This window comes from Echinops telfairi, unplaced genomic scaffold (genome assembly GCF_000313985.2).
Source record: "Echinops telfairi isolate 266 unplaced genomic scaffold, ASM31398v2 ScPeMD7_2291;HRSCAF=2852, whole genome shotgun sequence".
NCBI classification, from domain to species: Eukaryota; Metazoa; Chordata; class Mammalia; order Afrosoricida; family Tenrecidae; genus Echinops; species Echinops telfairi.
Genome location: NW_022106189.1, coordinates 1,881,010 through 1,895,469, shown reverse-complemented (window position 1 = coordinate 1,895,469; position 14,460 = coordinate 1,881,010). Strand labels below are relative to the sequence as shown.

At 43.4% G+C, this 14,460-nt stretch overlaps 1 protein-coding gene across 1 annotated transcript in view; it reads left to right on the top strand.

Annotated features, from left to right (window-relative positions):
• DPY19L3 (dpy-19 like C-mannosyltransferase 3) overlaps positions 1 to 14,460 on the top strand; it is a 103,990-nt gene that overhangs the window by 545 nt on the left and 88,985 nt on the right. Inside the window, exons 2-3 of the mRNA XM_004704713.3 lie at positions 2,031 to 2,169; positions 5,555 to 5,688. Coding sequence (XP_004704770.1) covers positions 2,067 to 2,169; positions 5,555 to 5,688 — 237 coding nt within the window. The 5' untranslated portion in view covers positions 2,031 to 2,066. The remainder of the gene's footprint in view (positions 1 to 2,030; positions 2,170 to 5,554; positions 5,689 to 14,460) is intronic.

The window sequence follows — 14,460 nt, the reverse complement described above, 5'->3', positions numbered from 1 at the left end:
CCCGCCCGCGGGGCGCCGCCGAGGCCGCAGGTGTGGGGCGGCGGCACAGAGGCCGCGGGCTGGGGAGCCCTGCCGGCCGCGCCGCGCCGCTTTCTGACACGTTAGCGCGCGCTCCGTCTGCATTTGAAGCAGGAACTTTTTGTCCCGTGGTTTGTGGGATTGTCCGAATTGGCACGCACGCATTACTGGACTTTCGCGGCCTTGGGCCGCAAGCAAGTATGGAGTGGGCGTTTGTGCAGCTCCTCGCCCCATTCACGAAGCAGGCAGGCCCCGTGGGGACTACCCCATCATCTCCGGCAGGGCCCTGGGCTCACGCTCCTTTTTCCTTCCCTGCGCCTTTTTCTCCATTGGACGCATTTGAAGACTCAGCATCTTGTGCCGAAGTCTGTTTGCCTGCCCACATTTATTTTTGGCACGAATGAATGAATGATCTCAGGTTGGTTTGTGCCTTTCCACAGCGCAAAGGCTTTCCCTTCCCTAATTCATAGTGTCCAAACAATGGTGTCAGGCTGTGGGGCTGTATGGACTGAACGCGGGGTAAAAATACTGTTCATTATTCGAGTGAAGCAGCTTGTACCCGGGGACTGTACCCATCCAACTCACCACCACCGCTCAGCGGCCTCCCACTTGCGGCTTCCAAACAAGGCTCCTGCTCCCTGTGGTTACTCCCACTGTGGCGCCCCAGCTGGCTGATTGCACCCACTCCCAGCTCCCGCCCTGCGGCCCACCCCATCACCGCCGAGGCCAAGACCGCCTTTTTTCAGGTGGTAATTGTTTGAAAGCACAGTTACGAAAATTTAGAAGCTCCTGCCCTTCAAAATCAGGCGGCCGGGATATTAGCTATTGAATTCTTCCCACGGAATCCGGTGTGTGGGAGATGCAGAATAAAGAAAGTTCATTGCCTATAGAAAAGAAGCCTGGGTGGCTTAGCAGGTTATGCATTGGACTGGTAGCAGAGAGGTCAGCAGTTCAAACCCACCAGCTGCTCTGTGGGAGAAAGATGAGGATTTCTGCCCCCTTAAAAATTTACAGCTTCCGAAACCCACAGGGGGCAGTTCTGCCATGTCCTATGGCAGCAGTTCTCAACCTGTGGGTCACGGCCCCTTCACAGGGGTAGCCCAATTCATAACAGTAGCAAAATTACAGTTATGAAGTAGCAACAAAAATAATTTTATGGTTGAGGGTCACCACAACATGAGGAACTGTATTAAAGGGTCGCTGCGGCATTAGGAAGGTTGAGAGCCACTATAGGGATGCTATGAGTTGGAATTGATACAGTGCTGGTGAGTTTGGGATGGAAGCTCCATAGAACTCTAAATGACACGATGTGGACAATTGCATAAAGACTGCTGTGGTTGGGTGAGGAAGACCACCAACCAGAAGCACAGCATCCAGGGAAGGGCTAGCCGTGTTCCTGTTGCTCCATAGGCTTTCCCAGCTTATGGTCCCCTGTGCCAGTCACTCAATTCTGACTCCTCTCACAGTGACCCTGGAGGACAAAGAAGAACTGCCTTGGGGGTTTCAGAGACTGCCAGTTTTAACTGCAGCAGAACGCCCAGTCTTCCCCTTAGTGACTGGTGGGTTTAAGCTACTGACGTTCTGGTGAGCAACCCAATGTAACCCACTGCAACACCCACCAAGGTTCTTTCCGCCTCCTGGCCATGCCTGCCACCTTGCTGCCACTTGTAAACATGCTCTTGTGGAAGATTGGTCTAATGTCTTCAGTTTAAGGAGGACTGGTGGTTACACAATGTGCTGCTCGCCACAAGGTGACAAGTTCAGACCCATGGGGGCAGTTCTGCCCTGTCCTGTGAGTCGAAAATGACCAGATGGCACTGAGTTTTTGGTGGCGGGAAAAGGGGGAGAGAGTGCTATGCATGTCTATAGGGTTGCTAGGAGTCAGAAGTGATTTAGTGGTTTTCTTGTTATTCAAGAAAACAGCTTGAATTAAGTCCATGTGGCTTGGGGTGGGGGCGAGGGAGAGGGGTACTGACATATGGGTGGGCCTTTGATTTCTCTGTCGCTTGTAGGAGGGCTTGGAAGGACAATGCATGTAAGTCTTTGACATGATGTCCATCCGGCAAAGAAAAGCAATAAGAACCACAGACGTCTGTGAGGACGCTCCGGCACAAGAAGAGAATGTGAAGTCGGAAAGTAAACTGCCATCTGGTACGTGATTGAAAGGAAAGCAGCCTTGGGGATCGCGTCTATCTCCGCACAATAAAATATCACATGCCAATGGGACAAAGACGTTGGGAAGCTGGCAGTTGAGGAAACTTTGTTCCCATGTCCAGATGTTGGGTTTTACAGTCACTTAGATTATTTTGGCTCTAAAGGTACAACTAATAAAAGACTTTGATTAGAAAGATCTTTGATTAGCTTCTCCTTGGTCTGATCATTAGTTTATGGTCACAACCCTCTGAACTTTTGACTGTCTAGATTAATGCTTTGCCCTTCAATTCAGCTTTTAGTCTATTTCTAATTTTTTCTTGTTTATATACACCATGCATATTAGACAGCCTTACATTAGATGAATTTTTGATTTCATTAAAGTATTCAAACACTAATCAAAATGTTTTTATTATTTTCATTCAAATTCTGGAAGCTTCACCTTTGCTTTATTTTGGTGAGAAAAATAGCCAGATTTTGGTAAATTGTTTATACAATACTGAAAAGTCTTGCTAGATATCCTCAAATGGCACTGATTACCACTTCCTGAGTGGCTTTCTGAAGCCTGATCAGGATCTAAAGGAGCCCTAGTGGGGCAGTGGATTATAAATTGTGCTGCTAACCCCAAGGTCAGCTGTTCAAAACCACCAGCTGCTTGCTGGAGAAAGGTGAGGCTCTCTGCTCCCCTAGCGGTTTACAGTCTCAGAAACCCACAGGTTGTGCTCTGCCCCATAGATGAGTCGGAATTGGCTCAGTGGCATTTGAGTTTGAGTCTGGTCAGAATTGTAAGGGTAAGCCTGAAGATTTGTATGTCCATTTGCAAGCCATTTTGTATACCTGATAGAATTTGTTTTGAGTGTAGCCATGTTAATTCATGTCTGCATTAATTGTAATTAGTAATTTGGAGAAACATTTGGTAAAAGTAAAACATATGGGTGCGATTATCATGCCATCCAACCTGGCTATTAGCAGTGATGCATTTTAGGCAATATACAGTACTTTCTGAAAAATACACACAATGTAAACTCAAGTTTGTTCTCCTTTTAAGTAGACCATAATTTGGGGATTGCTGAAATCAGTATTCATTCTGAAAACGGAGGGAAAACATAAAGGAAAGAAAAAGAAGTCCCACAGCTTACCCCACCCATCACGAGGCAGTCACTGATGGAGATGTTGTTTGATCTCTGCACACCCATACCCACAAGCCTTCATCTATAGGCTTGAGGTCCTTTCCTCCTCTAATGCAAACATATCCTAAGTTAGATCCATTAAGACTGTTAAATTGTGGCACAAATGAGATAGCAAAACATTTTCCATTGAACATTTTTGCATGCATAATTCACCGATGTTAATTATTTATCATATTGTGTGTCCATCATTACTATGCTAGTTGAAATTTCTCTCTTCCCCTTAACAGAAACTCGGTCCTTCTCTTTCATGCTTAATAATAACTAATTCATTTTGGTCTCTACATTTGCCAAGAAATCCTCAAATGCCATTGAGCTGCTAACCCACCAGTGTCAATGCTTGGGCAAAAGATAAGGCGGCTTGCTGCCATAAATATGTAGTCACTGAAAACCCTGTATGGTCATTGCAAGTTGCAATTGACACAGTAGCAGTAAGTTTGGTATACATTTGTCAATTCTAGATATTTCATACAAGTGGGTCTCATTCAGTATTTGTGTGTAACTAATTCAGTAAATGCATATTTAAAATATTGTCACTGACTGGGTAGATAGGTAGTTGCCATGGAGTTGACTCCGACTCATGGTGGCCTTATGTACAGCAGAATGAAGTATCGCCTCGTGTATCAGCCTTCGGATGACCAGCATGGCCAGGTCCACTATGTGGCTCCTCTGATCCATCTCACTGAGGGCTCCCTTCGCTCCTTACTCTCCATTTCACCAAAGTTTCTGTAGCTTTCAGGCTGCAAATTTTCTTACAAGCAAGTTGGATGATGATGTGTTGTGATTTTTGCTTTCCAATGGTTAATTTTCAGGAAAGCCTTGCCAGACCTTTCTCTTAGTCTGGAAGCTCCACTGAACCTGTCCAGCAGGGTGACTCTACAGATACTTGAGTTACTGGTGGCATAACTTCTGGCATCACAGCAATATGTAAACCACCACAGTACAGCAAACGGACAGATGAGTTGTAGCAGTGATTCTTAATACCTATGGCTTTAGCACAATTGATTTAACTGACTGCTTGTTTAAACTCCCTACCACAAAGTCCATTCAGAGTAACCCTATCAGACAGAATAGAACCGACCTAACGGGTTCCCAAGGCTGTAAATCTTGACAAGAGCCAGAAAGCCTCATTTTTCTCTCTTGAAGTGGCTGGTGGGTTCAAGCTGCTGACCTTTGGGTTAGCAGGCCAACTCATCACTGTGCCACAGGGCTCCTTCGTTGTGGTAAATATCCTGAGGCCAACTATTACTAAAACAGGTTTTTAGCATTTTTAGCTATCAAATTGCCCACCCAAAGCAAAACCCACTGCTATTGAGTTGATTCTAACTCATAGAGAGACCTGAAGTGGCCGATAAGGTTTCTAAGATTAAATGTTTGTGCAACGATACTGCCACATCTTTCTTGCATGTAGTGGTAGTTGGATTTGAACTGGCAACCTTTTGTTTAGCAGCAGAATGCTTTAACTCCTATACCACCGGCTCTCCTTAAAACCGATCAACAGCCACTGCTAAAATTATACCTTTGTTTGGAATTGCCTTTCCTTAACACCAATGAATTTGAAGATTCTTCTCTCTATCCTGCTCATTGGCCATTTTTCTTTAGTGCATTGCTTATTCATGTCCTTAATTATTTTCCCATTGGAATATTAGTCTTTTTTATTGTCATGAAAATACTGGTCATGTGTGAAGGATTACTAGTGCCTTATTATATGTATATGTTATAAATAATTTTCTCAGTTTGCTTCCTTCTTTAGTTATGTATTGTCTTTGGTATATGTTTTTTTCCCTTAAGAAATAAAGTGCTTTTGGTACCTTTTATGAATAAACTGAAGATTATAAATAGATGCTCCAAAAGATAATTTACATTCTATAGATGTAATTCATGCATTCCTGCATTTAACAAACATCAAGGTAAGTGCTAATTGTTTGACTAAGCTAATATAGGCCTTAAGTATTAATGATAAATACTATACAGTACTTCTCACTTCTGGTTGGCAAAATGGGCAAGCCCACAGCAGGGCAAGCTTTGGGGCAAAGCCCAAAGTGAGACAAAACATTTGTGGATTCAAAAGGAGCCCCTCTGCTGGGGACAGGGAAAGCTTCGCCAGCGATTAGAATTTAGCATATCCGCTCATCTGGTCAGACTCTTGAATGCTGCACCCTTTACTGACTCGATTCTCTGTTCCAATTTCACATAAGGTTGTACCAGTAGAAGATTATGGAAGATTCTGTCGTTTACAATTGGTGGGACCATTGCCCTTTTCGTTGGACTGCTTACATCTGTCTACCTTGCCACTTTACATGAAAATGATTTATGGTTTTCTAACATTAAGGTATGGGGTTTTATGACTGCTGTATAATTTGCTTATCAGTGCTTTCCATAACAAGCCATATAAATGAATGAATACAATGAATGCAATCTTGCCACAAATAATCCAATCTTATTTTAAAATAGCACATTAGAATTTTAATAATCAAGTGTGCCTTCTGTATTTCATTAATGCATTCCAGTTATGCAGCATTTACTCTACAACATAGTAATTTTCAAACTCTGGGTTGTGAGATTAGGTGGTCCCGTAGGTCACAGGGGTCACAGATTAACAGTTGTTCTCGCTGAAATCATGAAAAAGAGCAAATACGCCAGACAGTACACCGTTTATACCAGAGTTGAGAATGTTGTGTGAAATGAGCCCTGGCGGCACCAATAATTAAGCACTTGCCTACCAACTGAAATTTCAGTGCTTCCAACCCTCTAGCTGCACTGTGGGCAGAAAGACCAGACAATCTGATCCCACGAAGATTGAAACCATAGCTCATTGCCCACAAGTTAATGTGACTCATCATCACCCTGTGGAGCAGGATAGAACTCATAAGGCTCCCAAGGCTATGAATCTATTTGGGTGCAGACTGCCTCCTCTCCAGTGGAGCAGCTGGAGGGTTCAGACTGCCAACTCTCGGGTTAACAGTTGAGCACTTAAATACTGCACCACCAGGACTATTAGGAAACCCTATAGGGCAGTTTTACCCCATCCTGTAGAGCAGTGGTTCTCAACCTTCCTAATGCCGCGACCCTTTAATACAGTTCCTCCTGTTGTGAGGAGCCACTGCTGTAGAGTGACGAGTCAGAATTGACCCAACAGCAGTGAGCTTTGGCTTATTTTTGTGCAGTTCCTTATGAGCTGGAATCAGTTCGAGGGCACTTAACCGGCCGTATGTTTGTGCAGTCTGGTCAGCTATACAATATATCTTGCTGTGGGTTGCAATAGGGAAAAAATGAAAGAAAAACCTGCTGCTCTGAACTATGAAATCTTCATCGGACTCCAGAGTATCAGGCCATGACTTCCTAAGACTCTTGTGCAAATAGGGTGTGTGTATGTGTGTGTGTGTGTGTGTGTGTGTGTGTGTGTACCTACCTTTTCCTGAGGAAACGAGTCATAACTTTCATCAGATTCTCAGAAGGGCTTGTGACTCATAGCCTAGTTTCCTGACTTTCATTCTTTCTCCCCGTCAGCAAGTCTGTGTGTCTGTGAGTTCCTCCATCTTTCACATTTCTGGAATCCCCCTTGGCTTTATTTTCACTTTCACAACTAGCATCTCCCTAAATCAGGAGGCCTTGTTTGCTGCCAGGGTTACAATGTGTGCTTCAAGCGTGTCTTGGTGTTTAACATCGCTTTCTGACACAGGCTTCTCATGACGGCATCACCTGCGAAGGTCAGATTCGCTGCAAAGACCAAAGCTTCATGATCTATGAGAACATTCAGATGAATCACTGCATTATCTGAGGGCAGTTTTCAAAACGTTTTTGCACTTTGGTTCCATTATTGAAAGGAGTCATCAAGGGGACAACTTTCAAAAGCCAACAATGTATATAACTAACTGGGTGTGTTTATTTGAAAACTCAGTAGTATTCCTTTATGGAGCGCTTGGGTGGTACAGTTAACACTCACTGCTAAGCAAAAGGCTGAGGGCTCCAGTCTGTGCCTTGGGAGTAAAAGTCGTGGCCATCTACTGACGTTGGGTCAGAATTGACTTGATAGAAGCTGGTTTTCTGGTATTTTAGTATTACTTTATAGGTCTGATTATATCTGTGTATATACCCTGATACAAATTATTGTGGTACCAAAGAAAGATCATTCTTCTATTTCAGTGAAATTAGAGTTTTCTTAGCAAGAAAACTTTTATATTACCAAAATCGCTTTATAAATTCAAGACATAAATTAAATGTAAAGGATGAGAAAGAACCAGTCAAGCTATGATGGGTGAGAACATTCTCTTTTCTTTTTTTAAAGTGTGTGTGTTGTGAAGGTTTACACAACAGATCATAGTTTTATATTTGATAATTCATGCATATTCTGACTCAACTCGTCTGCTGCAATCCCCTCAGTGTACCATCACCTATCCCACTTCTTCCCTGTGTCTCTCTCTGTGCCTCCTCTTTTCTCAGCCCTCTGAACTTGTCCTTCAGTCAGTGCTGCCCTTTTGCTATTAAATGCTTGATTGTTGTAATGCAGAGAGAGGTAAGTGTAGGGGGGTTCTACCATTCTGTTTCAAACCAGTAAGTTCAATTCCACATTTTTCTCCCACTCAATCCAGTGCCTTTTAATGTAATCCTTTACAGAGCAGTTGTTAATGATCATAGCCGAGCACCATCTAGTGCTTCTGGTCTCAGGGTTGTGAAGACTGATGTTTGCGTAGTCCACTAGATTAATTATTTTCATGTGACTTGATTTTGGTTGTTACTCTTTCCTCTGGATGGGGAGAACCAATAGTTGTACTTTAGATAACTGCTTGTGAGCTTATAAGCTCTAATCACTGCTCAAAGTAGGATGTAGAACATTGTGAACTACATTAGGCCATTTGACCTTATTGTCTCCTGAGACTGGTCCTGATTCCCCAGCTTCAGTAACTCATTCCCTTTAGGTATCTGGTTATGTCTAAAAAGTTTTCATAACTTTGCCTACTGTCCACTCCACCACATTTATGGATATGTTTGCAGTAAATGTCCATATAAAATATCATCTGTGGAACTCTATCTATTCGTGGATATACTCCCACTCTCCCACCTGTTCAGCCTGCATGGCGATCCAAGCATCTCCTCAGACATGCCCACTGTTGCAGCATTTTATATATAACAGTGTTTGCCTCTGTTGCCGTTAACTCTTTCAAACCTCCTCATGTTTTCCCTCACCTCCTTGTGTATCGCCTTCCCTTTCATCCAAGTTATCACTTGCCCACCCAGAGCTTGTGACTTCTCTTCCTCCTCACATCCCTGGGAACCATCAAAGAATGTTTCTTTCTATGTGGAAGCCTTTTCTTCACTTTTTACAAGAGTGATCTCATAAAATATTTGCCTTTTTGTGTTTAACTAATTTCACTCAGTATAATATCTTCCAGGTTCATCTGTGCTGTGAAATGTCACACAGATTCGTCATTATTTAATGTTCTTTAGTCTTGCACTGTGTGTTTGTACCAAAGCACGGTTACGCATTCTTCCACTGCTGGGCATCTGGGTTATTCCCAGTGTTCTGCTGTTGTCGTTAGGGCTGTAATGAATGAGTGTGCCTGTATCTATTCATATCCCGACGCTTAGGTCTCTATGGGGATTGTTGGGTCACATACTCTTTCTGTTCCCAACTTTTTGAGGATGCACCATGCCAATTTCCACAGTATTTGCCCCGGTGTACAGCCCCACCAGCAGTGTATGAGGGTTTCCGTCTGTCCACACCCTCAGCAGATTTGTCATCTGTTTTTTCTAATTTTGCTATCCGTGCTGTGCTGAGTTGACTGGTGCTGTGAAAGCATTCTGAGGAGAGGGAACGTCAAGTGACAGGTGGTAAAGTGAGAATAAATTTGGGAATTCGAGTTACAGAGAAAACCCATGTAGCCAGAAGTTGGATGCTAGCGCTCCTTGTAGCCTGGATAGGAGCTGGAGGGAAGTGGACAGAAGCTGGAGCCTTTTAGGAGGTAGACCTGAAAGGGCGCACTGCTTCACTGTGGGGGTAGAAGGTGCGTGGATGGGTGGACGTGCCACTCACTGTGATAATACATGCAACGGGAGGAGCCATACAGGGAGTGACTAGTTCAAGTGTGGTGTGTTGAAAATTGTGAAGCAGTCCAAGGAGGTACCAGGGGTAAGTGGGAAAGTACTGTTACAAGATAATTGTTAGGTGTGATTGAGTTCGTTCCAACATGCGACCGTATGTACAGGAGAATGAAACCTTTATTCAGCTAAAATAACAGAATGTGAAGCTGTTGTTTCTTAACATATCCTCTACCCAGGTCTTTACACTTCTGAAGGTGGTGTTTTCGTCTGCCTAACCTTTCCCCATAGAATGCTGAACTCTGATTTACATCATGTCCAAATGGCACTTTTGGCTTCCTGAAGGGACTCAAATTGTGTTCCTCTCAAATGTTCTTTGAGTTTTGAGGAACAAAAGGCAGTCTGAAGGGTAAAATCAGGCTGTAAGGTAGATGGAGTAAGGTTTCCCTTGAAAATTCTGTAGGACAGCCTTGCACCCTCAAAGAATGAGCAGGTGCATTACTATGATGGGAAAAGAATTCCACAGTGCACCCTCCCTGGCCTTTTTCTACCAGTAGTTTTCCATGTTCTTAAAATGTCTTCATATAAGTCCCAGTGATGGTCCAGTGCCCTTCAAGAAAATCAAGGTGACCACGTGGGGATCCAAAGAGCAGTCTCCGACCTTCTGAGTTGACCTCTCTGCCTGGAACTTAACTAGCCCAGCAGGTCCTCTTGGAAGCCACTGTTTGGGCTACACCTTTGTTTTGAAGGCACCTTAATGAGACTCAGACAACTCCATGATGAGAGAACATGTCTGCAGCCATCCACTGAGTGCAAAGACATATTTAAACACATGTTGGAATGGCCCATACGTCCATGAATTGAACTCTTACATAAATTCTTTTTGATTTACCCAGGAACAGAGTAAAGGAAGCTATAGATTCGAAGCTGAAGGCAGGGAACCCCTCTGTTGGAAATGGACATTCTCATGGTGCCAGCTTGTGGATGTGTGGGTGAGGTGGTTTCAGGACCGGGTAAAGTGAGAAGAGGAAGAGCTAGGTCTGTTTCTTTCTGTGCCTCATACCATCTGGGAGAAGCTATAAAACACACCTCAAAAAGAAAAACACACATCCTCTAACAAGTTTCGCCTCACCCACCACCTCTGCACCCAGAAACTTCTCAGTGTCTTACTGCATTTTTTCCCTCTTTAATCAAACAGTGAGTCTTAGCATAAACTTTCTAAATGATTTTCACCAAAAAGAAAATTCCTGATGCAGTAGCATCTCTCAAATCTAATGTTAATTCTGTAACAGCAGCATTCACCTTTATTTCAGCTGCGATGATGGAGACTAGTGCTGGCCAGTAGAACTGTCCAGTGAAGGAAGTACTCTGTAGCTGCACTGCCCCGTGCATCATCCACCAGCCACCTGTGCCGTTGATCACTTAGAAACGTAATTAAAGGACTGGATTTCAAATTTTACTTAATTTCTATTTTGCATATTGCTTAATCACACACATCACTTTCTGCGGATGAACAATTGAAATGACTGATCAGAGACCTTCCTTAGCCAAAGAAAAACTTGTTTTCAAAATTTGTATGTCTTCAGAGATTTTCCCCTCCAGGTGACCGTTTCAGATGGGAAGACTTATAATATGTGAGAAGAGTGAATCCATTGATCTTTTATATTTGCGCATATCTTAGATTTGGTTCTCTAGGAAAGCAAAAGAAGTGATGGGTATGGGGGGGGGCGCCGAGGAGAAATATTTTAAAATGGTTCACACAATTACAGAATCAAGTCTAGGTAGGTTCCAAGTCAGATGTTAAGGCTTCTCCTGATTTCCATAATTTCTGAGGCTGGTAAACCCAGAATGGGCAGAAACACGACTGGTTGGTGGCTGCAGAGGCAGATGAATTCAATTAGCAGATCAGTCTTGTGATTGGAGAGGTGAATGAATCCAAGGTCAGCAGGTCAAGTGCAGGCTGGTGATGACTCTTGGGGTTGGCAGGCAATAGGGCAAGCTTGAGTCCAAAGAATCAGAAGTTGATGAGCCAGATAGGATCCAGACCCAGCAAGAATCAAGCAAGCTTTTCCACAGCATCCACTTACACAGGAAGTAGAGTACATCCCCGAAGAACCTTTTTAAAATTCCATTAGGGCTGTGATCTGAGTAAAGGTTACATACATCCTATCCTGTTCTTCTGGGAACGGATTGCTCATAGCAGATCGCACTCTGAAGCTGATTATGTCTGTTAAGTCTCACATGCGGGGCTCAGTAGGCCTTACCGCCAAATCATTGAGCATCCTGGCCCACCCACGTTGACACAAAAGCTAGCTATCACAGTGAGTAACTTATTTTTATCAAAATTGCTTGACTAGTTTGGGTGAAAATAAATTATCTATTGAGCTCTTTTAATTATTCAAAGAGTACACATCATTCTTAAAGCTAACAAGCCATACACTGGGCGTATGCACTGAAAACCATTTTCTAAATACTCATTCTCTGTGGTAGAATTGGAAAAGTAGAACCCTGAAACAGCAACATGAAGTTGACAATAATAGAAAATGTGTATGTAGTATCCGTTCTCAGCTTATTTTTTTAATTGAAAAGGGCTTTTTGCTCTTTTACCCATTAGAAGATTTTTCCCTTGTTGGGATATTGAAAGTATTAGAGGTTTCTAAAAATACCTGTTATTGTATGTCTGTTATGTTCTGGATACGGGGGTACATGTTTAATCTGTCTATAAAGCATAAACACTTAAATTGTCCTTTAAATCCAACATTCTGTTTTGCCGTCCTTGATAATCAATAAGGCAAATGGGGTAGAGACTGCTTTTATTTGCTGTGCTCCTCTTTTGTGGTGAGTAAATAATGGTCACTCTGTAGTAGACTACACCTCTGGGTGCCAGAGGAGAGGTTGTATAGGAACGGGTGCACGGGGGGCCACTGGCTGGTCTAGGAGATTGTGGTTGGAACTACAACAGAAGGCTGTCACTTAGGGAGCTTATGTTCGGGCCTGGCATGCAGTCTGTGTTGGTAAATCAACAGATCCTTGTATTCTTCGTGATTTGTATATGTGTGTTCACTCTAAGTAGTGAGTAGATGCTGCTGGTTCACGGTGACCCATGTACAACAATAAAGCAACACCTGGTCCTGTGCCATCCTCCCGGTGGTTCTCATGCTTGAGCCCATTGCCGCAGCCACTGTGTCAGTCCGTCTTTTGGAGGGTCTTCTTTTTCAGTGCCTCTTTTTCTTACCGAGCGTGCGCTCCTACCCGAGGGACTGGCCTCTCTCTCAATAACCTATCCAAAGGAAGTGAGACAGACCAGCCTTGCTTTGGAGCCTGGTGGCTGACTTCTTCCAAGACAAATTTGTGTGTTGTGTTGCCAGCTCATGGTATTCTCAGTTTTTTTTTTTCACTGTCACCATCATTCGAACGCAGAGATTGTTCTTCAGTCTTCCTTATTCAGTGTCCAGCTTTCACACTCATAAGAAGCAGTTGAAAGCACCATTGTTTGGGTCACATGCACCTTACTCCTCCAAGTAACATCCTTTTCAACACTTAACGAGGTCTTGTGCTGCAGATTTACTCGATGCAGTGTGTCATATGTTCTCTTGACTGCTGCTTCCATGAGCATGGACTATGTTTTCAAGCAAGATGAATCCTTTCCAACTTCAATCTCTTCTCCACTTCTCACGTTGTTACTTATTTGTATAGTTGTAACGCTTTCTGTGTCTTTACGTTGAGCTGTAATCCATACTGAAGGCTGCAGTCCTTGCTCTTCGTCAGCAGGTGCTTCAAGTCCTTCTGACTGTCAGCAAGCAAGGCTGTGTCATCTCCAGGTCACAGGACGTTAATAAACCTACCTCTGATCCTGATGCCCCATTGTTAGTCACATAATTCTGAGCATTGACTCAGCATACAGATTGAGTAAGTATGGTAAGCATATAACCCGGGTGCACACCTTTTTTAAATTTTAAACAATGCAGTATTCCCTTGTTAAGTTTGCACAACTGCCTCTGGATCCATGTATAGATCCTGCATGTGCACAATTAAGTGTTGTGGGATTCCCATAAAGGCTATCCATAGTTTGAGATGGCCCACACAATTGAATACCTTTAATAAAATATAAGTAAATGTCTTTCTGGTGTTATTTGCTTTCAGCCAAGATCCAACTGCATCAGCAAGGACGGCGCTTTTTCCATGTCCTCTTCTGAGTCCTGCTTGAGCCTCTGACAGTCCCGTCACTGAGCTGCTGCGACTGGTTTTGAATGATAGTTAGCGCATTTCACTTGTATGCGGTATTAGTGATAGTCGATATATGCGTTCCATTGAGTCACCTTTCTTTGGAATGGGCACAAAAATAGGGATCTTATCTAGTCAGTTGGGCCATTTTGTTTTCCAAATTCCTGGCATAGATAACCAAGTGCTTCCAGCACTTCCATCAGCTTGTTGAAACGTTTCAGTTGGCATTCCATCAGCTCCTGGAGCCTTGTGTTTGGGTAGTGCACTCATTTCAGCTAGACTTCTTCCATTGGTTCCTGCTCACATGCTACTTTCTGAAGTAGCTGCATGCTGGCTAGGTGTTGTTTTGCGGGGTATAGTGATTTTTGTATTTTCCCTCTTTTTGATGTTGTACTGCATGATTCAGTATTTTGCACGTAGAATCTTTCAGTATTTCAACTTGAGGTCTGAATTTTTTCTTTAGTTCTTTCAGTGTCAGATATGCTGCGCATGTTCTTTTTGGTTTTCTAACTCTAGGTCTTGGCACCTTTCATTATAATAGTTTACTTGGTCTTTTAGAGGCACCCTTTGGAAGTTTTTGTTCTACTCTTTTCATCATTTCATCAATTTGCCTTAGCTACTCTACAGCCAAGATCAGGTGTCAGAGGCACTGCTGGCACCCACTGTGATTCATTCCTTCTGTCTTGTCTTTCTCATGACCTTCTGCTTTGTTCATGTGTGGGGTCCTGATGTCCTCGCACATTCATGACCTTCTGCTTTGTCCATGCGTGGGGTCCTGATGTCCTCGCACATTCATGACCTTCTGCTTTGTTCATGCGTGGGGTCCTGATGTCCTCGCACA